Source organism: Brachyhypopomus gauderio, chromosome 10 (assembly GCF_052324685.1).
Source record: "Brachyhypopomus gauderio isolate BG-103 chromosome 10, BGAUD_0.2, whole genome shotgun sequence".
NCBI classification, from domain to species: domain Eukaryota; kingdom Metazoa; phylum Chordata; class Actinopteri; order Gymnotiformes; family Hypopomidae; genus Brachyhypopomus; species Brachyhypopomus gauderio.
In genome coordinates, this window is record NC_135220.1 from 22,708,256 (window position 1) to 22,730,353 (window position 22,098).

General features: G+C 47.2%; 1 protein-coding gene and 1 long non-coding RNA gene across 25 annotated transcripts in view; both read right to left on the reverse strand.

The window, feature by feature from the left end:
• Positions 1–22,098, reverse strand: part of dlg2 (discs, large homolog 2 (Drosophila)) — a 219,595-nt gene that overhangs the window by 132,657 nt on the left and 64,840 nt on the right. The window contains exon 1 of one of the 24 annotated variants that reach the window (XM_077020530.1): positions 20,568–20,668. The exons of the other annotated variants lie outside the window; for them this stretch is intronic. Coding sequence (XP_076876645.1) covers positions 20,568–20,597 — 30 coding nt within the window. The 5' untranslated portion in view covers positions 20,598–20,668. Of the gene's footprint in view, positions 1–20,567; positions 20,669–22,098 lie in introns of those variants that run through there. 24 annotated transcript variants of the gene reach the window in all.
• LOC143525995 (uncharacterized) lies at positions 16,725–18,360 on the reverse strand. The gene is made up of 2 exons (XR_013133792.1): positions 18,154–18,360; positions 16,725–17,578 (listed from the first exon to the last, which is right to left on the reverse strand). It is a non-coding gene; the product is annotated as an uncharacterized LOC143525995 (long non-coding RNA).

A 22,098-nucleotide genomic window follows, 5' to 3' on the forward strand; every position in this document is an offset into this window, starting at 1 on the left:
GGTATGTGGTCACTGGCACAGTCCAATAGAGAAACAGTCCATGTGATGAGGGAGATTGGGGACCCCCCAGTCCATGTGATGAGGGAGATTGGGGACCCCCCAGTCCATGTGATGAGGGAGATTGGGGACCCCCCAGTCCAGGTGATGAGGGAGAGAGGGGACCCCCCAGTCCATGTGATGAGGGAGATTGGGGACCCCCCAGTCCAGGTGATGAGGGAGATTGGGGACCCCCCAGTCCAGGTGCTCTCCAGACAGGAGGGAGGGAGAGGGGATGTCCACTCCTCCATGACTCAGTACTGGACTTCCATACTAATACTATTTAATGTTTTCACACACAGCATTGCCCATGCTCACAACAACCACACATCATATCTCACACACGTACGTACACACACACACACACACACACACTTTGTCCCACAGCCTGGGCCATTGACTGCAGCAGATCTTTGAAGACATGGTGCAGTTGTGTCACCAGGCGTGCACCCATCAGCCCCACACCATCAGCACAATCCAATCACGTCCAAGAGCAGCAGTGGGCTGCCCACCTGCTGGTGTGCTGGGGTGCAGGTGTGCTGGTGTGCTGAGGTATGCAGGTGTGCTGAGGTACAGGTGTGCTGAGGTATGCAGGTGTGCTGAGGTATGCAGGTGTGCTGAGGTGCAGGTGTGCTGGTGTTCAGGTATGCTGGTGTGCAGCAACAGCAGCTGTTTCTCCTGCACTGTGCCTGTTTGTGTGTGTGCATTTGTGTGTTTATGTTTGAGTGTGTGTATGTGAATGTATGTATGTTTCAGTTTTGATGGAACCCTCGATTCATTCACAGAGCTGCAGGGTTACTTTCTATCCTCAATCTTATAGCGCAGTGGTTCCCAAACTTTTTCTGCCATGCCCCCCTGTAGTAGATGAGAATATTTTTGCGCCCCCCCCCCCATACTGACTAGGGATGTGTTGAAAACTTACAAAAACAATAGGTTCACAACTTTGGTTAAACATGAAAAAAATAAACTGTAAGAAACCTTTTAAATGGTTCAAGAATTCTAAATATAATTTTAAATAAATAAGGAGATGAAATAAGAGAAACAGCAATACATATGCGGCTAGTTTGCAAGCGCAGACATCACGCAGAGCACAAAGCATGTAACGGCCAGAAATATGTGTAGGCTACTGTCTCTTTAAGGGAGCGAGTGGAGCGCGCGTATGGAATATTGTTTTTTTTAGCTTTCTGCCGTAGACCGAGTCAGACCACTGCTCTTTATTTTATTTCTGTAAGTAACGCATTAAATGAGCTTTGGACAACTCACCAGTTCATGTATGAACAGTGAAGTATTGCTGTAGCCCAGGTTTATTTTGGTCAACCAGCAAATAAGTGGAATACCACCAGCGCGAGTATTAAGGTTGAACTAACTCCGAAAGGCAAGCAATACAAGCATAGAATTTGCCTGAATAGATCTGTTTTTATGGATCGGTCACATTGTCCCCGATACCCGATCTAGATTTTTTTCAGATATTAATATCGGAATCGGTGCATCCCTAAATTGACACATGTGCACGTTTTACTTTCAAGCTCCGCGCCCCCCCTGCAATAGCTCCGCGCCCCACCTAGGGGGCGCGCCCCCCACTTTGGGAACCACTGTTATAGCGGATAACACACACTCACACAGACACCATTCCTACACCACCCCTCATTCTCTCTCTCCCACACACACACACACACACACACAAAACATACATGTAAAACACTCTTTATACGGCCCTGAGCTGATCTCCTGTAGCTGACACTTTGTAGAACTAACTGAACCAGCTGAGAGACACAGTCCCAGAGCCACAGACACACGTCTCCCTGCTTCTGTGGACGCGTCTACTCACACCGTTTCAGGTTCACCAGGATTAGACTCCAGACAGACAGCTTTTCATGATCCAAACTAAAGGCTTCAGTGGAGAATCTCACTGACATAGTACTTCAGTGTACAGGTAGGCTTAGCTTGGCTGGAAAGTGATCTAGGGAGCTGTCCCCTGTCTGTACTCCCAGTGTCAGTCCACTGTCCCCTGTCTGTGCTCCCAGTGTCAGTCCACTGTCCCCTGTCTGTACTCCCAGTGTCAGTCCACTGTCCCCTGTCTGTGTTCCCAGTGTCAGTCCACTGTCCCCTGTCTGTACTCCCAGTGTCAGTCCACTGTCCCCTGTCTGTGTTCCCAGTGTCAGTCCACTGTCCCCTGTCTGTGCTCCCAGTGTCAGTCCACTGTCCCCTGTCTGTGCTCCCAGTGTCAGTCCACTGTCCCCTGTCTGTACTCCCAGTGTCAGTCCACTGTCCCCTGTCTGTGATCCCAGTGTCAGTCCACTGTCCCCTGTCTGTGCTCCCAGTGTCAGTCCACTGTCCCCTGTCTGTACTCCCAGTGTCAGTCCACTGTCCCCTGTCTGTGTTCCCAGTGTCAGTCCACTGTCCCCTGTCTGTGCTCCCAGTGTCAGTCCACTGTCCCCTGTCTGTACTCCCAGTGTCAGTCCACTGTCCCCTGTCTGTGTTCCCAGTGTCAGTCCACTGTCCCCTGTCTGTGTTCCCAGTGTCAGTCCACTGTCCCCTGTCTGTACTCCCAGTGTCAGTCCACTGTCCCCTGTCTGTACTCCCAGTGTCAGTCCACTGTCCCCTGTCTGTGTTCCCAGTGTCAGTCCACTGTCCCCTGTCTGTGCTCCCAGTGTCAGTCCACTGTCCCCTGTCTGTACTCCCAGTGTCAGTCCACTGTCCCCTGTCTGTACTCCCAGTGTCAGTCCACTGTCCCCTGTCTGTGTTCCCAGTGTCAGTCCACTGTCCCCTGTCTGTACTCCCAGTGTCAGTCCACTGTCCCCTGTCTGTGTTCCCAGTGTCAGTCCACTGTCCCCTGTCTGTACTCCCAGTGTCAGTCCACTGTCCCCTGTCTGTACTCCCAGTGTCAGTCCACTGTCCCCTGTCTGTGCACCCAGTGTCAGTCCACTGTCCCCTGTCTGTGCTCCCAGTGTCAGTCCACTGTCCCCTGTCTGTGTTCCCAGTGTCAGTCCACTGTCCCCTGTTCTGGTGCTCCTTGTGTACTTTGCTTGTTTGGTTTCAGTTCTATTGCTAAGCTTCCTCTCCCTGGGAAAGTGTCACCACATTCACGTTCGTGCAGTATTGAGTGGATTGTGCAATATCCCAAAGCAGCCTGTAGAGGGCCCACTTCCCCTCCTGCTGCCTGATCTCTTCCTCACTCCTGCACAACTGAGGCAGTACTGGTGCCCATCTGACACGGAAAAATGCAGCACAGTGACGTGGAAACATCCCAACAGCCATGCAACAGAGCAAGAACCCACAAAGACTCCCTGAAACAGGTGAGTCCAGCACACCTGACACAGGGACTGCACTACCCACGAGAGCCTGCGGGGGCACCAAGCATCCCTTCCACCTGAGCAGCAGCAACAGGATGTTGTCACAGCTTGAGAACCTGCGGTAGCACAGCATGGGTGCAACACAGACGCCCTTCCTCCCAGCAGGAGACGTCCCGCACGCCACAGGGGAGAGAACACCACTGCCAAGAAAGCACGCGCACAGCCAGCGATACATACTCCTCTCCCAGACTGAGCGAGAGTCCGCCTCACATACACTCACACACATATATACACACACTCACACACACAGTATCTGGATGTGTCCACTGCATAGCCTCCACACCTCTGTGTCTTAACCTTTGTGTGTTGGGTGCTCTCACTGGTTTTGATGCGCTTGACCATCACAGGGGGACAACATGGGCCCGACCCAGCGTTACAACCCAAGGAGATTACAACATACACAACTCGCAACATAAAACATACACAACCCACAACATACACAACTCACAACATACATGTCCAACAGTATCTTTCACTCACAGAGACTGACAACACCTTAAATCAGGTTAGTTTTTCTCTCCTAATCGGCCTGTATTTCTGTATTTTTTATGGTATCGTCTCCTGTTAATCCTTCAATATTCTGTAATCTTTTGACAGTTGTGCTCACTATATATATACTATAAAAGCAAATGTTTAGAACCAAGAATGGTGGGTTCTGAACCACTGACATGCTGACACTGTCTGTACTTCACAAAACAAGCAATAAAGTCATCTGAACTGTTGTGCTGTTGATGTACCCTGAACAACTTCACACATACAGTAAACAGGAGTGACCTCTACAACTAAGCTCATTGGCACTGTCGACTACACTAAGAGCCCAAACACCCCAACTAACGTTGTCTAATGGAACATGTGTGTGTGGGCTGGCTGTGTTCTCGTGTGTGCAGGCTGGCATGTGAGTCACTGGGCCAAGACCTTTCCTGGCTGGTATAAAGGTGACCTGTAAGTGAAAATGAGAAGCTTCTGCTTATGTGATGATGAGGAGTCCCTGCTGGCCCTGACCACATTTTATATGTGTGATCATGCAGTGAACTGAAAATTAAGTGAGGTCTAGTCAGGGCAGAACACACTTCAAACCCCTCCCTGATCTCACTACAAGCATCTCCCCAATCTCACTACAAGCCCATCCCCAATCTTACTACAAGCCCCTCCCCAATCTTGCATCAAACCCCTCAGCAATCTCACTCCAAGCCCCTCCCCAATCTCACTCTATCCCTCTCCTCTAAACTGTGCGTGGTAGCACACGGGTAGTTGTAATGGGTCCTAATGCCTAAGTGAGATTTTAATACATGTACACATGCACGCACACTCTAAATGCTAACAGCACATCTTAACAAAAGAACAAATTACACAATACCAACACAAGCCAATCACAAGAAGCTAAGTCAAAAGTGAATTGTTGTTTAATTAATAACTAATTTTAAGTAAACTAAATGAACTAAAAAAATTTTTGTCATAACTTTGCAGAAAGATGGGCTATTATAAATCAAAATGCTGATTTTTTTAGGCCAGTAATATTTTATTACCCTGTTTGACATCACAGTACGCCCCACGTGTCCAACATTCACGTCACGTGCGACCGTGGTCTGTGTCTTTCTGTTCAATGTCTTACCATTTGCAGGTGTTTACTCTGCCCATGTGTGGCCACACCCCCTCATTAGCTTATTATGTGTTCCCCCTGCCTCTTGTGTTCCTGTTAGTGTGTGTATATGTGCCCTGTCTGTCCTGTCCTGTTCGTGTGTGTATATGTGCCCTGTCTATCCTGTTAGCGTGTGTATATGTGCCCTGTCTGTCATGTTAGCGTGTATGTATGTGCCCTGTCTGTCATGTTAGTGTGTGTATATGTGCCCTGTCTGCAGGGTTGCAACTACATACTTTCTGAGGTGTATGCGAACATACTCGGCGCCCCCCGCACTCCACGCCCACACCCCACTAACTCGGCAAATAATTTTCCAGCATCGATTTGGCGCCCCCTCTAGTGCAGCGCCCCTATGCGTCGCATACGCTGCATACCCCCTTTTTGCGCCACTGCCTGTCTGTCATGTTAGCGTGTGTGTATGTGCCCTGTCTGTCATGTTAGCGTGTGTGTATGTGCCCTGTCTGTCATGTTAGCGTGTGTGTATGTGCCCTGTCTGTCATGTTAGCGTGTGTGTATGTGCCCTGTCTGTCATGTTAGCGTGTGTGTATGTGCCCTGTCTGTCATGTTAGCGTGTGTGTATGTGCTCTGTCTGTCATGTTAGCGTGTGTGTATGTGCCCTGTCTGTCATGTTAGCGTGTGTGTATGTGCCCTGTCTGTCATGTTAGCGTGTATGTATGTGCCCTGTCGTTTAGTTCCTGTTAGTTGGTCACTGAACCTGACGTGCCCTCTGAATGAAATTAGTGTAATCGTTCAATTTACACAAAGTTTACACACTAGTAAATATCTATTATTCATATTTAGTATAGAAAATTATATATGCTCAAAATGTATACATATTTAATTAAATGAATGGGAATCAAGTTTATTTGAACCATGAGTAGACTCTCAGGCTTTATGTTGCACAAAATCAAGCCAGTGTATTTCAATGTTTCCAGCCTTATGCATCAAAGCACAGATGCTGTCTTGATTACCCTCTTTCATTCTATAAATGAACGCAGGTCAGTCCATCTGTCTGTCAGTACATCCTCACTGAGGACATTGTGATTATATCTACACTTGTAAACAAACATCTGGTGTGCAGTGTTGGCATCTACAACCATGTCATTTTTGCATCAGTGACTGTGTGTGTAGTCCTTGTGTGAGTTCTGTAGAGGAGACATGCTAAAATTTAAAGCATTTCTTGTAAACTTTTAGAAACCCTTTAGAACTGTATGGAAGTCATTGTCCTTTGCAGCAAAATGCACCATGTGCCAATCGCCTTGTCAGAACAAGTTCAAGGACTCATTATATTAAATCCTTTATTGGTAAATAAAGTGGAAGACCAACAGAGGGGACCAAGCTGCCCATCTGGGGTGGAGTTCATGAGGCAGCTGAGAGCATGTTGCTCATGGACCATGGGGTATATGTGACAGACAGGTGCAGGACAGGTGAGTGATGTGAGATCAGCAGGTGAGGGATGTGAGATCAGCAGGTGAGGGATGTGAGAGTAGCAGGTGAAGGATGTGAGCAGGTGAGGGATGTGAGATCAGCAGGTGAGGGATGTGAGATCAGCAGGTGAGGGATGTGAGATCAGCAGGTGAGGGATGTGAGCAGGTGAGGGATGTGAGATCAGCAGGTGAGGGATGTGAGATGTGAGAGTAGCAGGTGAGGGATGTGAGAGCAGCAGGTGGGGGATGTGAGATCAGCAGGTGAAGGATGTGAGATCAGCAGGTGAGGGATGTGAGATCAGCAGGTGAGGGATGTGAGATCAGCAGGTGAGGGATGTGAGATCAGCAGGTGGGGGATGTGAGATCAGCAGGTGAAGGATTTGAGATCAGCAGGTGAGTGATGTGAGAGCAGCAGGTGAGTGATGTGAGAGCAGCAGGTGAGGGATGTGAGATCAGCAGGTGAAGGATGTGAGACCAGCAGGTGAGGGATGTGAGATCAGCAGGTGAGGGATGTGAGATCAGCAGGTGAAGGATGTGAGATCAGCAGGTGAGGGATGTGAGAGCAGCAGGTGAGTGATGTGAGATCAGCAGGTGAGGGATGTGAGAGCAGCAGGTGAGTGATGTGAGAGCAGCAGGTGAGGGATGTGAGATCAGCAGGTGAAGGATGTGAGACCAGCAGGTGAGGGATGTGAGATCAGCAGGTGAGGGATGTGAGATCAGCAGGTGAAGGATGTGAGATCAGCAGGTGAGGGATGTGAGAGCAGCAGGTGAGTGATGTGAGATCAGCAGGTGAGGGATGTGAGAGCAGCAGGTGAGTGATGTGAGATCAGCAGGTGAGGGATGTGAGATCAGCAGGTGAAGGATGTGAGACCAGCAGGTGAGGGATGTGAGATCAGCAGGTGAGGGATGTGAGAGCAGCAGGTGAGGGATGTGAGATCAGCAGGTGAGGGATGTGAGAGCAGCAGGTGAAGGATGTGAGACCAGCAGGTGGGGGATGTGAGATCAGCAGGTGAGGGATGTGAGATCAGCAGGTGAGGGATGTGAGAGCAACAGGTGAGGGATGTGAGATCAGCAGGTGGGGGATGTGAGATCAGCAGGTGGGGGATGTGAGATCAGCAGGTGAAGGATGTGAGATCAGCAGGTGAGGGATGTGAGATCAGCAGGTGAGGGATGTGAGACCAGCAGGTGAGGGATGTGAGATCAGCAGGTGGGGGATGTGAGATCAGCAGGTGAAGGATTTGAGATCAGCAGGTGAGTGATGTGAGAGCAGCAGGTGAGTGATGTGAGAGCAGCAGGTGAGGGATTTGAGACCAGCAGGTGAGGGATGTGAGATCAGCAGGTGGGGGATGTGAGACCAGCAGGTGAGGGATGTGAGATCAGCAGGTGAAGGATGTGAGATCAGCAGGTGGGGGATGTGAGAGTAGCAGGTGGGGGATGTGAGAGCAGCAGGTGAGGGATGTGAGATCAGCAGGTGAAGGATGTGAGAGCAGCAGGTGAGGGATGTGAGATCAGCAGGTGAAGGATGTGAGATCAGCAGGTGGGGGATGTGAGAGTAGCAGGTGAAGGATGTGAGAGCAGCAGGTGAGGGATGTGAGATCAGCAGGTGAAGGATGTGAGAGCAGCAGGTGAGGGATGTGAGATCAGCAGGTGAGGGATGTGAGATCAGCAGGTGAGGGATGTGAGATCAGCAGGTGAAGGATGTGAGATCAGCAGGTGGGGGATGTGAGAGTAGCAGGTGAAGGATGTGAGAGCAGCAGGTGAGGGATGTGAGATCAGCAGGTGAAGGATGTGAGACCAGCAGGTGAGGGATGTGAGATCAGCAGGTGAGTGATGTGAGATCAGCAGGTGGGGGATGTGAGACCAGCAGGTGAGGGATGTGAGATCAGCAAGTGAAGGATGTGAGATCAGCAGGTGAGTGATGTGAGATGTGAGATCAGCAGGTGAGGGATGTGAGATGTGAGAGTAGCAGGTGAGGGATATGAGGCCAGCAGGTGATGTTACTTGAGGGTGTGACTCTGCAGAGGACAGTGAGCAGCACATGCAAACATAATATGAAACTTACTAAAGAACCTTAGAAGAATTACTGCAACATCCTCTTTACATTTGAATGGATCTGGATATTATGATGATGTGCAAAGTACATAAGCTGACCAACAGAGGGCGTAATATGACCAGTTTCAGCCCAGTACTGAATCACACCTGCAGCAAAGTTCACAGGAGGGGCAAATCGGTCCAAACACTAATGACACCCACACAAAGATGAGAGAAGAGACTTAATAAACAACTTCAGCTTCATATGTACAGCTTACATCATCACCGTTGTCATAGAGGTGGGTGTCTTAACAGGAGATGTTTCCGGTACTTCCAAATTGACCCCTGACCCCATAAGGTATGGGATGCTCATTTGAACACTTTACAGAAACAGTGACATTTCTAAAACTAGCCCATTAAGACAAGGGGTCATGACTGATGACATTGGGTCATAAATTATGCCTGCATTGAAGTTAACGCCCGCGTTTAACCGTAGAAGGGTGAAAATGAACCTGCCATCCTCCAAAATGAGAGGGAACACGTATTTGACGTGAAAAAGTATTTGCGATTTCACACAGGAATCATTTCAGGGAATAACTTGTGGGCATGACGATAAACTAGTGAGCTCAACAACAGACTAGACAGCTTCCCTACACATCTCTCCTGTCTCACCCCCCTCACCTGTCTCTCACCTGTCTCACCCATCTCTCTAAGCCAACACCTCACTACACACAGAGAGACAGTGTCCATAACAAAAATAACCAGAGCTCTCCAGACCCATCACACAGGAATGAGTCACTGCACCTGCAGAGTTTGGTATCTGGTTAAATGTAGCGCAGCAGAGCTTGTGTGAGAGGTCAGGGGTCAGAGGGTTCATAGTCTGCTGATCCTTTCTGAGGTTAAACTGTACTGTCTGTGTCTGGTAGAGATAAACTTCTGTTTGAACGTCCAAACGGTTTTCTACGGACCACGTGTGGGGGCGTCAGCGACACACGAATAGTCAGCGCAGTCCAATAAGGACAAAAAGTTCCAACTCACAGCTAGGAACACCATGACCACTGCAGACACAATGCAGAAACCTCTTTAGGCAATTTGATAAAATAATAAATGAGGTAGGTTTTAAAGAGAAAATAAAAAGATAGAGAGATAAAGACAGAGGAGGAAAGAGGGAGAAGGGAGAGAGGTGGAGAGAGACGTGAACAGGAGAGCTAAGCTCTGCAGCACCATCACCGTCTTTCTGTTCACTTCTAATCGGGCAGGTCACCTGCTCCAGCTCTCTAGGGGCCAGTGGCCAGGGGCAGGAACAGTGCCACCCAGCTGCTGAGCTCTCCACTCACCGTGGTGGAGCAGGCAGCCACACTTCTTCTGCTCCACCACTTAATAGCTACATAGTGGCTAAAGTGTAAAGGGTCCATTTATATTATATAAGCACAGTTTGCTGGCGAGGAGCTGTGGTCAGAGCACGCCTGCCAGTCGGACCCAGGTGAGAGACAGCCCAGAGACAGGTTGGCTGGACGCACAGCATAAAACAGACTGGCCCTTCGTTCGCAGTGAGGACAACGCTTCAAATACCAGACCGCAAAAGACTTGAATCCTGCAGGCCGAAACCACAACAAAGACGTCACACATGCACAGCAGCCAGATTATTTTTTCTTGCAGCACCAATCAGATTCACTGCAGATGTTTCCAGGGTGACTGTCAAGTCTCTTGACTCTGACTTTAGCGAGGAATTACAAAGGAGGAAGTTACTTCATTAGCCCATTGCTATCAGCTAGCAGGCTACGTAGTGAATATCATACTAACCAAACCATGATGCTTTCACCTAACAAAAGCACTTCCACACCACGTGTTTTTCAACCATGCTAACGAGCACTAGTGATAATGCAGAGTAATATCAGACATAGCAACTTAGCAGCCTTTCGGTTGGCAGAATGCAATAGCAGTAGTGATGTTAGCAACAGCTATGTTTATGATTAGCATCCTGGTTTTCCGCAAGCCAATAAGTGAGAGAGAAGCTCTCACACTGAAAGCACCGTTTCACCACCACAGAACCTGTAAACAAAGACTCGTGTACATTTCCTGACGTTCTGGATCAATACTGTGGTTACCCAAAGCCTAATTACCCAGAACTGCCTTTAAATGCTAATCTGGATTATTTCCAAGGAAATATTTTTTTCATATCAAGAGAGTATACTTTTGGTTGCAACAATCTCAGGCAAATGTTTCAAAATAAGATACTAATTTACTTATATTTACAGATAAGGGAGTTGTTTATCATGGAGCTTCTACTCCTGAAGGACATCTTCAGACACAAGCTTCCTCTTGTTTATCTGCCCTAAACAAGAAGGTAAGAGGCAAGAGGCCCTGACCGAGAGGCTCAGATGGGCGGCTCGGATGCAGGTCTACGAACACCTTCCAAGGAGCTTTGGGTCCTGTGGGCAAACAAACTGACATTGCCCACCACGTCTGCTGCCCACCATGTCTGCTGCCCACCACATCTAAGTTCCTGCTGATTGGCTGGTGGAGGTTGTTTGGTTACAGCAGTGAAAGCTAATTAGATCTGAGCTTGGTGGCTATCTGGAACCTAGCCTAACAGAAGAGAAAGACACCACTCAGCCACCCACAAGACCTGTGTACAAGTATGTACACACATATTCTGATCTGCCTAACTGTTCAAAGGGATGTTTCATTAGCTGTTATGGGATCTGATCTCGCCATTAACACAAATCCTCAAATCTGCTAATTTAATTGTCCATTCAAGCAGCAGGATGGTTGGGTGGGATTTAAAGTGATTCCAGTTGTAGGGACGGCCCCCTCTCTCTGAGCTGGACTGACAGTTGTAGGGAAGGCCCCCTCTCTCTGAGCTGGACTGACAGTTGTAGGGACGGCCCCTTCTCTCTGAGCTGGATTGACAGTTGTAGGGACGGCTCCTTCTCTCTGAGTTGCTGTAGTGACAGCTCCTCCTGTCTGAGTTGTTCTTGTTCTTCTCTCCTTTTGTGTGAGTGGCCCTTCATCACATCGGTCCTCCCTGCCCTGACCACAGACTGAGCCAATTAAAATATTTAAAGCCGCATTGTTAAAGCCTTCACACTACAGAATATATCCAGCCAGCCTCAGATAGCAACTTAGCCTAATTCTAATTACAACAGCAGTTGTATGTTCCATGCACGTTTGTATAGTGTAAGATAAGGAAAGTAAGCAGATCGGTAACTGAATTGGATGAGACACATATGGATCTTGATTACAAACAAGCTCTTGCACAGATTGTCCTCACAGGACTTCCACAAGTTAGTTACCGTCCACCCACACAATCATCCACACACACACATATATTTTATTTATTATATTATATTTGAGATATATATGTCACTCAGGTATGTGAAATGGTGCTCTGGCCATTGTCCCAGAAAGCTGGCTCTATGGTACAGAAGTCGGGAGACATGTTTACTACCTGTAGGACATGGGTTTGAAACATGAGACATGTAGGACATGGGTTTGAGACATGAGACATGAAGGACATGGGTTTGAGACATGAGACATATACAGTGATGGCTAAGTTACCTTGAGAAAGTAATCCGATTACTGATTACTCCTTTTAAAAGTAACTTAGTTACGTTACATATTACTTGATTTTAAAAGTAACTACGTTAAATTACAAGTTACTTTAGTAGTTACATTCAGCAGCAAAATAAAATTTTCCAATACTCACTTTATTGGAAGTGCATTTTTAACAGTAACAATGTATTGAAGCAGGTTCGGTAACCGAGGCAGAAACTGCTTAATCCAAAAATCCCGAGGAGGGAAACTTTATTGATAACGCAACCTGGCTTTGAGACATGGGTTTGAGACATGAGATATGAAGGACATGGGTTTGAGACATGTAGGACATGGGTTTGAGACACAGGTGTGGTTGCTGTCTTCAGCTTTCACCACAAGTACACTGAATGGCCACTTTATTCAAGACAGTGATCCAGCAGCAGTTGAACCGCCTTTAGCCTTCAGAACCACTGCAGTTTATCATTCTGCTGAAATCTTGGCCCAGCACTGTGGACAGGACAGGTTCTCACACTTCACAAAACAGATGGAGGTACTGACGTTCATTCTTCCCTGATCAGGAGATGCTCTAATGGATTAAGATCTGGGGATTATGAATGACAGAGAAGCAAAACAAACTCAGTCATGGTCCTGGAATCACTCTGCATTATCCTTCAAGTGTCCTAAAGTGTAGCATGAAGGGACAAACATGGTTGGCTACATTACTTATGTAATGCCTACTGTCCAAATGTCCATCTGTAGGTATCTGAGGATCCAGAATTTCTGTGGCCAAGAAAAAATTGCACACACCATTGCTCCATCTTTACAAGCTTGAACTCTTGACATCTGACAGGAAAGGCTCATTGATTAATTGTGCCAAATTCTGATCCTCCAAATAGAACAGCAATAGAAATCTGGATTAATTGGACATGGTTTTGTTATTCCACTTCCAAGTATTCCAGTGTCCTAGGGTCCCAGTGTCCCAGTGTCTTGCAGTTTTGTCCACTGGAGTATCAATATTCTCTCGACACCAGTGTATGAGAAAACCCCACAAGGTTGGCAGTGAATTACTGGCTTCAGCTAGTCCAACACTGGTGACCACACTTCATCTGAGATTGGGTACATAATTTGATCTTTCCCTTGTAGTGTGGATTGACACTGAAACTGATCCATTTGAAACTTGTTAACCTGATTTCATGCTGCACTCCAGGTCACATCACGAGTCAAATTGCCATACAGAAGCTACAGTCATGAAAGTGCTGGTGTGACCAAAGTACAGTACAGACACACACAGACAGACAGACAGACAGACAGACAGACCCCCCCCCCCCCCCACACACACACACACACACACTCCTTGTTGTTCATGACCCAGTCTCAGCCACAGATGCTCTGCCCAAATGCAGATGACGAGTCTGATATTTAGAGATGATGAGTCTGATATTTACAGATGAAGGGTATAATATTTACAGGGCATTAACCTGGATACATTGTCAGTCAGACCCTCCAGAAAGTCGCGATGTTGCGATTTGCAACTTCAACGCAACTTCAAGCAAACCCCGCGAATTCAGGGCGGTGTTGCAACTTCAGCCAATCACCGCAACTTTCCCGCAAATTTGACCAATCACTGAGGTCGTCTTGATGTGACGTCGACAAACTCCCGCCTTACTTCCGTATATACGTTCTAGAGGAGCAGACTGAAAGCAGCATGAGCGACGAAAATACCGGCAAAAAGATCGGGAAAAGTAGTATCCCGGTACACTACATGAAAGCGGGGATAAAGTGTCCAGATCCGACCCGCGAATTGATTATCTATGGCCCCCTGTAGAGAATGTTGCACTAATATTGTTCCTATCTACCCTGGATGATATTTAATTACTATTAGAACCGGCCCGCAGGCCACAGCCGCCCGATGGTGTTTTGCACGCACAAACACTACATTCCCCACAATGCAATGGTAGCCCGTGAAGTCACTGCAGCGCACGCAAGCGGCGAGGGTCTGAGATAAAGTTTATACGTTTAAACTTTAAACTGAGATAAAGTTTATTTATCTCTGATCCATATTTATGAGTTACTAGTTCGCTCTGGCGCCAACCACTGGCGATCGATCTCGATATAATACTTAATTTGTGTCCATTTTACTGGCCGCCCGGTAACAACTTACGTTCGCTAACCCCGCCCCCCCGTCAACAATTAATGTTCGCCACCCCCTCCAGGTTCAAATCTCACTTCAAGCGATCTTGAAAAGTTGCCAACCCTGAATAAATTGGTAAATAGATCATTAAAATGGACTACTAAATAGAGGAAACCATACAACATTTACTCCATATTGTAATGTACTCACAAAAAAGCAAAAACACACCGCAACTTTATCGCAATTTTTTTGAAAAACACCCGCAACATCAAACATTTTAGCCCGCAACAATCACAAAAAAGGCCCGTGAAATCCTGGTGGGACTGGTCAGTGTTCTGTCAGTTCAGTTGTGAATTCTTGTCCTGTTCTGTCCTGGTCCAATAATTTGTTGTTTGTGTCATTTCAGTCTTATCAAACCACCAAACACAGTGACAAGCCTTTCAAAGCAGATTAGTGGGACTGAAAAGCGTGTGTGAGGTCCATGGTATCTTATCATTAAAACGTAGTTTTGCTTTTGCTTAATTAAAGAATTGCTGACAATGCTACAGGAAACGATATTGTTTTAATCATGGCCAGCTCTCGGCAGCTACTTCACAGACAAAGCCTCAGCCGTGGTTTTAGTGGAGAAAACTAGGGTTGGGGTTATATATACTATATATTCTATATATCCTGATTAGCAGGCTTGTGATTGGTTGTTTTGTGTGTCAGTCAAATTTCCTTTTCCTGTAATAGTAGGCATTTCTTGGCCATGTTAAATGGTCAAAGGCATCAGGCTCTCCGTCTGGCAATTCAAGACTATTTAACGCAAACAGCACATCAGAGAACTATTTGTCAACATCACGCACACACACACACACACACACACACACACACACACACACACACACACACACCCTCCTCCTACTCTTTTCCTCACTTCACATGCAGACACAGATGTTGGGTACACAGAAACACAACAAACAGCATCTTTCATTCTTGACAGTACAGAAACTCATCACACCACCACTTAATCTGTTAATCCATCGTTAATCTGAAACTGCGAAGGGAGAGGAGTGGCCTAACTGACCACAGGCTTTGGTGGACCTCTGCGGATGAGCTTGGGTGCAACTCTGAGGTCCTTTGTGGAGGAGAGCTGAGAGTTTCATCTGGGGGCTCACTGCCAAAGAAACTCGGAACACGATGTGAATTGCAAATGGGAGTGAGTTCTGCAGTGGACCTTTGTACAAGAGCGCACATACTACTGCAGGAGCACACACACACACACACACACACACACACACACACACACACGCACGCACACACACACACACACACACACACACACACACACACACACACATACACCCATGCATATACTCACACACACACATATATACACACACATACATATACACACACACACACACATGCACGCGCACTCACACATACACCGAAAGAGTACACAAGGTACTCGTGACAGAGCACAAGTAGTTTTAGATCAACAGCTGTAAAATATACCCCAAACGCCTGCAAGTTGCGATTGGATCATAGCATAGCTGGAGGGCTGTGATGCGGAGGGGTTGTGCTGAGTTGGGGAGTCTGTGCAGAGCTCTTTCTTCGAAAGCGTAACGCTGCAGGCACAAGGGCACACGGTGGGATATGGAGAGAGGCGGAACAAGGTCCCTCCCACCGTCTCACCGTGTCGCACGCTCCAAAATAGAAATTCTTTTTCGCAGAAGTTAATTGCAAAAACAACACGTTCCTCACAGAACTGCGAGATCACAGCGAGACGCGCCACCACAGCCTGGGGGACGTTGTCCTAAAACTCCACTCGGAGGGACAAAACATCATCTGACCTCTGACCTCATGTCCAAAAGTGTCCCATGCGACGAGAAAAGTAGCATCAGGGAAAATAAAGTGCTTACTGCACACTTCTTGTCTGAGGTGCCCAACCATGTCCATTAACCCTGTGCTCTACTCATTCACTGGTGAAACAAGAGTACCACCATCGTGATCATCTAGGCTAGGGTTAGGGATAGGATTAGGTTAGGATTATGATTAGGATTAGGGTTGGGGTTAGGGTTAGGATTACGGATAGGGTAAGCGAACCTTACCCTAGACCATCTTGGCTTTGAGGTTCCGATTTATTGACAATTACGTTCTAGAGTTAGCTTACTGAGTGTATTTGGCTAATGTTGCATATAAACACATGTTAACCCTCTATGGCATGAATTTTTATTTTAGGAGGAAAAAATTTTTTCATTCTAGTATTTGCTAGATTAGGGGTCCCTTATAATATATAAATAATTAAATTTGCCCCCCCACCCTCCTGCCCCCAGATTTCGGTTTGTTGCCTCAGGGCAACAAGACGCTATGAGGGTACTAAAACGCCAAGGTTTTCTGTAATTTTCATATAAGTGTAATGAGGTACAAAGAAGTATTAATCACATTAGAAGTTTTATTTCACAAATTCCACAAATGGTTTATCAATCTGTGGGTTAGAAATTAGCTGCAATGTGTGTTTGTGTTTCTGAATGTTTGTTCCTGTGGGGTACAGATTGAATCAATGTTTCCCTTTTTTGGAAAGCACAAAGCACTGCTGTACCCAAGAACTACTCCAGTTCTTTAGTAGTGAGGTTAAGGGTTTGTTGGTATCACACTGAATGGCATATACAGGGGTTGGACAATTCAACTGAAACACCTTTCATTTTAGTGTGGAAGGTTTCATGGCTAAATTGGACCAGCCTGGTGGTCAACCTTCATTAATTGCACATTGCACCAGTAAGAGCAGTGAAGGTTCAATTAGCAGGGTAAGAGCACAGTTTTGCTCAAAATATTGCAATGCATGGGCATCCAGTGGTTCAAACATTGTATCCTGAAGACGGTGCCATGTATCAGGATGACAATGCACCAATACACACAGCAAGACTGGTGAAAGATTGGTTTGATGAACATGAAAGTGAAGTTGAACATCTCCCATGGCCTGCACAGTCACCAAATCTAAATATTGTTGAGCCACTTTGGGGTGTTTTGGAGGAGAGTCAGGAAACCTTTTCCTCCACCAGCATCATGTAGTTACCTGGCCACTAGAAGAATGGATTAAAGTCCCTTTGACCACTGTACAGGACGTGTATATGTAATTCCTAAGATGAATTGGCGCTGTATTGGCTGCAAAAGGAAGCCCTACACCATACTAATAGATTATTATGGTCTAAAACCAGGTGTTTCAGTTTCATTGTCCAACCCCTGTAAATTTGACTGCTCTATAATAACTTCCAGAATGCCTTCAGAAAAAATATCTGGAAGTGTTGATATAGGGACACAATATTGTCTGATTTTGGAAGGCTGGCCTGCAAATTAGTGATGTTGGGACTGTGGTGTGTTCTCCACCAAGGTATGTTTGAAACACCTTCCTCTGATACATCATTATCATCTTCATTTTCATCTGTTTTCAAAAGAAACCATAAAGCATAAAATTACAATAGGTCATATACAACTGTCATAGCCCGCTGATGCGCGCACACACACACACACACACACACACACACACACACACACACACACACACACACACACACACACATTACATACAGTATGTTCAGTATGACTGGACCATCATCATCCAAATTTTCCCCGTTACTGTCCTCAATCTCACTGTCCTCACTGTCCTAAGGTTTGACCCTAACTGATGGATCATGTTCCTTACACCCATAACATGTTCTTGCATCCTTTTCCTGTGATTAATGGTTGATAGGACAGCAAAAACAATGTTATATAAATAACTGTGAGTCCCTGCACATCTCCATCCATGAACATGTCATTGTACAAACTAAAGTGGTCTAACTGCGCAATGTTGCCCTGAGGCAACGAATGAAAAACCTAAATTTTAGAATATAGATAAAGAGAAAAAGTGTCTTTACTCAATCAAATATGCTTTTTCACATATTCCTGCACATCACATATATTTTTTAATACAAATTTAAAACATTTAAACATGTGAAAAAGTGATATTGATCTTACCTTTTGCTAGCAGTGTGTCCAAGCATGCTATGCTCCAAAAAAGGAGTGCTCCACCCCCAGGTGAAAGACACACCCACACCCAGACCAATTTTTATTGGTGCCAGACTTATCAGCTGATTTAAAATGTGATGTTTTACCAAAAAAATTTTAAAGAGGCAGTGTGGGGGGAGAAATAGTGGTTTGTTGCCTGAGGGCAACACCATGCCATAGAGGGCTAATGTACCCACCCATGATGAAAACACAACATGGATGGCGCACAATTATTAAACACCTTTAAAATCAGAAATACAATTTGAATATTGTCTTCTCATAACAATACATGGAACATGTTTGTTAGGAACTTTGGAAACAGTAGGTGGATGCTGAGAGAGTGACCAGAGAGCTACCAGAGAGTTACCAGCTACCAGAGAGGTACAAGAGAAATACCAGATAGATACATACCAGCTACCAGGGAGCAACCAGAGAAATACCAGAGATATACCAGAAAGCTACCAGCTGCCATGGAGCTCCTGGTGAAAGAGAAGGGTGAACACTAATGGGGAACTTTCTAAAGTTAGTAGCTGTAGCTGTGTGTGTGTGTGTGTGTGTGTGTGTGTGTGTGTGTGTGTGTGTGTGTGTGTGTGTGTGTGTGTGTGTGTGTGTGTGTGTGTGCGTGCTGAGAAATAGCATATGTTAGCCAATGCTTACTGGTTTGACAGCAAAGAGGTAATATGAACTCACTTTCTACTCTCTTTGTCACTCACATACACACACACACACACTCTGTCACTCACACACACACTTTGTTTACAACGTGTTGTAAAAAGCACTATATAAATAAAATTGATGACTTGACTTGACACACAGACACACACACACACACACACACACACACACTCAAACACTCTCAGTCACTCACCCACACACACGCACGCATGCACACACACACACACACACACACACACACACACACACACACACACACACACACAGACAGTCTGGCAGTAGAAGTAGGCTGTAACATGAGAGGCTAAGTAAACAATGGAGATATTGTGCAGATCCGTGGAAAGATGGTCAGCAGAATGAAGAATGCTCTGCACATCCAGATTAGAGCTGATCACCAGAGAGCCTGCAGACACACTCCACCCCCACTCCACCCCCCATCCCTCTCACGTCCGAGTCTACCTTCTCAGTCTCCTAACAGTTCTCCTATTACTTCTTCTTTCTGCTTTCCTCCGACGACTTCCCAGGTGTGTGTAGGAGTCCTAATGACTTGAATGCCAAGAGTCTCACAGCCAAAACAAATATGACAAATGTCATAAGACAGGTCACCACAGCAGACCACAAACCCCCATTCCTTAGAAACACCACATGCACAGCTCAAACACTGATTTACAAACACACTACAGCACCATCTGTTATATCCATTTCTTGGCTTCCTGAGTTCCCTGTGTAGTGTCCACTTGTATACTGGAGTGAAGTGGGTTCTGTCTGCAGTGCTTAGAAAAGCAGGCAGCCAGCTCCCATCTCTCAACCAATGACAAGAGTGTGAGAGAGGCAGAGAAGCAGGTAATGAGAAAGAGAAGAAAAGAGAAAGAGCAAGACAGAGAGAAAAGAAGAGATGATGAGATGATAGAAGAGAAGAGAGACATGAGAGAGTAATGAGAAAAAGGGAGGGAGAGAGAGAGGGAGAGTGAGGGAGAGATAGAGAGAGGGAGTAGGAGAGAGATAGAGTAAGAGAGAGAGGGAGAGAGTAAGACGGAGAGGGAGGGAGAGAGAAAGAGGGGGAGAAAGAGAGAGGAAGACAGAGGAAGAGAGACAGGGAGGGAGAGGGGGGAGAGCAAGGGAGGGAGAGAGAGGAAGATAGAGGAAGGAAGGGAGAGAGAGGGGGGGAGGGAGAGAGGGATAGAGAGGAAGATAGAGGAAGAGAGAGGAGAGAGAGAGGGGGGGAAGAGAGAGAGGAGAGAGAGGGGTAGAGAGGAAGATAGAGGAAGAGAGAGGGGGTGTGTGAGAGAGAGAGAGGGGGGGGGAGAGAGGGATAGAGAGGAAGATAGAAGAAGCGAGAGAGGGAAAGAGGGGGAGAGAAAGGGGGAGAGAGAGAGGGGATAGAGAGGAAGATAGAGGAAGAGAGAGGGGGAGAGAGAGGGAGAAAGAGGAAGAGAGAGGGGGAGAGAGAGAGGGAGAAAGAGGAAGAGAGAGGGGGAGAGAGAGAGGGAGAGAGGAAGGTGGGGTGGAGGTGTGCAGGAGCTGGTTGAACCTCCTCACTGCAGCTGTTTTCGTGGAGTTGGGCTGCCACCACCTGAACTGCACCAGCAGCATGAACCATGTCCACGTAATCCTCTCAGCTGCGAAGCAACTCCACCCACCGCTCCAGACTCAAACTGGCGCCACTCGAAGCTGAAACAACTCTTACGTCCCTCGTTCTCCGTGCTTACCTCAGTGCTGCTCTCACGTTCCTCCTGCATGGCCGAGCGGCTGTGGGGATGTGCGTGTGTGTTGTGTGTGTGTGTGGGGATGTGCGAGTGTGTTGTGTGTGTGTGTGTGTGTGTGTGTGTGGGGATGTGCGAGTGTGTTGTGTGTGTAAGTCTATGGGCAGCCAGTACGGGAGTGTGTGCGGGCTCGGCAGGACAGTTCCCCTCTCTCTGGCCAGTGGTGGAAAGTGTGTGTGTGTGTGTGTGTGTGTGTGTGTGTGTGTGTGTGTGTGTGTGTGTGTGTGTGTGTGTCCAAGATGTGGGGCAGCTCTGAAGTGCTTTCCCATCGCTGCAATCAGCACTCTGCAGCACCCATCTGAGTGTACTGCAGGGAACCTGGCCAAGCAGGAACCAGAGAACAGAGCAGCGGACACAGCCGGAGCATTTTCAGCGTCGCACGCTGCCCTGAACTGCCAAGGAACTGCACAAAGAAAGAGAGGGGGAAAGAGAGACAGACGCTAAATGAGAGAGAGAGAGAGAGAGAGAGAGAGAGAGAGAGAGAGAGGGACAGACAGACGCTAAACGAGAACGAGAGAGAGAGAGAGAGAGAGAGAGGGAGAGAGAGAAGAAAGGAGCAGAAAGATCTTACAGAGTACTGCATGGCACATGAGAGACCGAGGGAGGACTCTGGATGAATGTGAAAGTGTGAATCCAAAGTGTGTTTGTGTGAATTTCTGCGTGTTTGTGTAGCTGACAGCTGAAGTGAGAATCACAGGTTTTCTAATGAGGCGGGACAGGAGTGGGCGACAGGCGTCTTCAGGAATGACATGCGCTCACACATGCACGCTATGAAACATGAGTCAGCACTAAAACCACACAGAGGCAGCGGACACCAGGGCAGGAGAGGCAATGTGCGTGGCTGCTATGACAACAATTCAGCAGGCGATGGAGGGGATCCATCATGGAGCAGCACACCACCGCCCCCTGCAGTGCAGCACACTACTCCCGCAGTTCTGTCCTTCTGGGGCCTCCCTGCCGCATCCTGATACGTCTTCTCTCCCATAGTCCCTCTCACAGTCCCTCCCATAGTCCCTCTCATAGTCCCTCCCATAGTCCCTCTCATAGTCCCTCTCACAGTCCCTCCCATAGTCCCTCTCATAGTCCCTCTCATAGTCCCTCTCACAGTCCCTCTCACAGTCCCTCTCATAGTCCCTCTCATAGTCCCTCCCATAATCCCTCTCATAGTCCCTCCCATAATCCCTCTCATAGTCCCTCTCATAGTCCCTCTCACAGTCCCTCCCATAGTCCCTCTCATAGTCCCTCCCATAGTCCCTCTCACAGTCCCTCCCATAGTCCCTCTCATAGTCCCTCCCATAGTCCCTCTCACAGTCTCTCTCATAGTCCCTCTCATAGTCCCTCTCACAGTCCCTCCCATAGTCCCTCTCATAGTCCCTCTCATAGTCCCTCTCACAGTCCCTCTCACAGTCCCTCTCATAGTCCCTCTCATAGTCCTTCCCATAATCCCTCTCATAGTCCCTCCCATAATCCCTCTCAT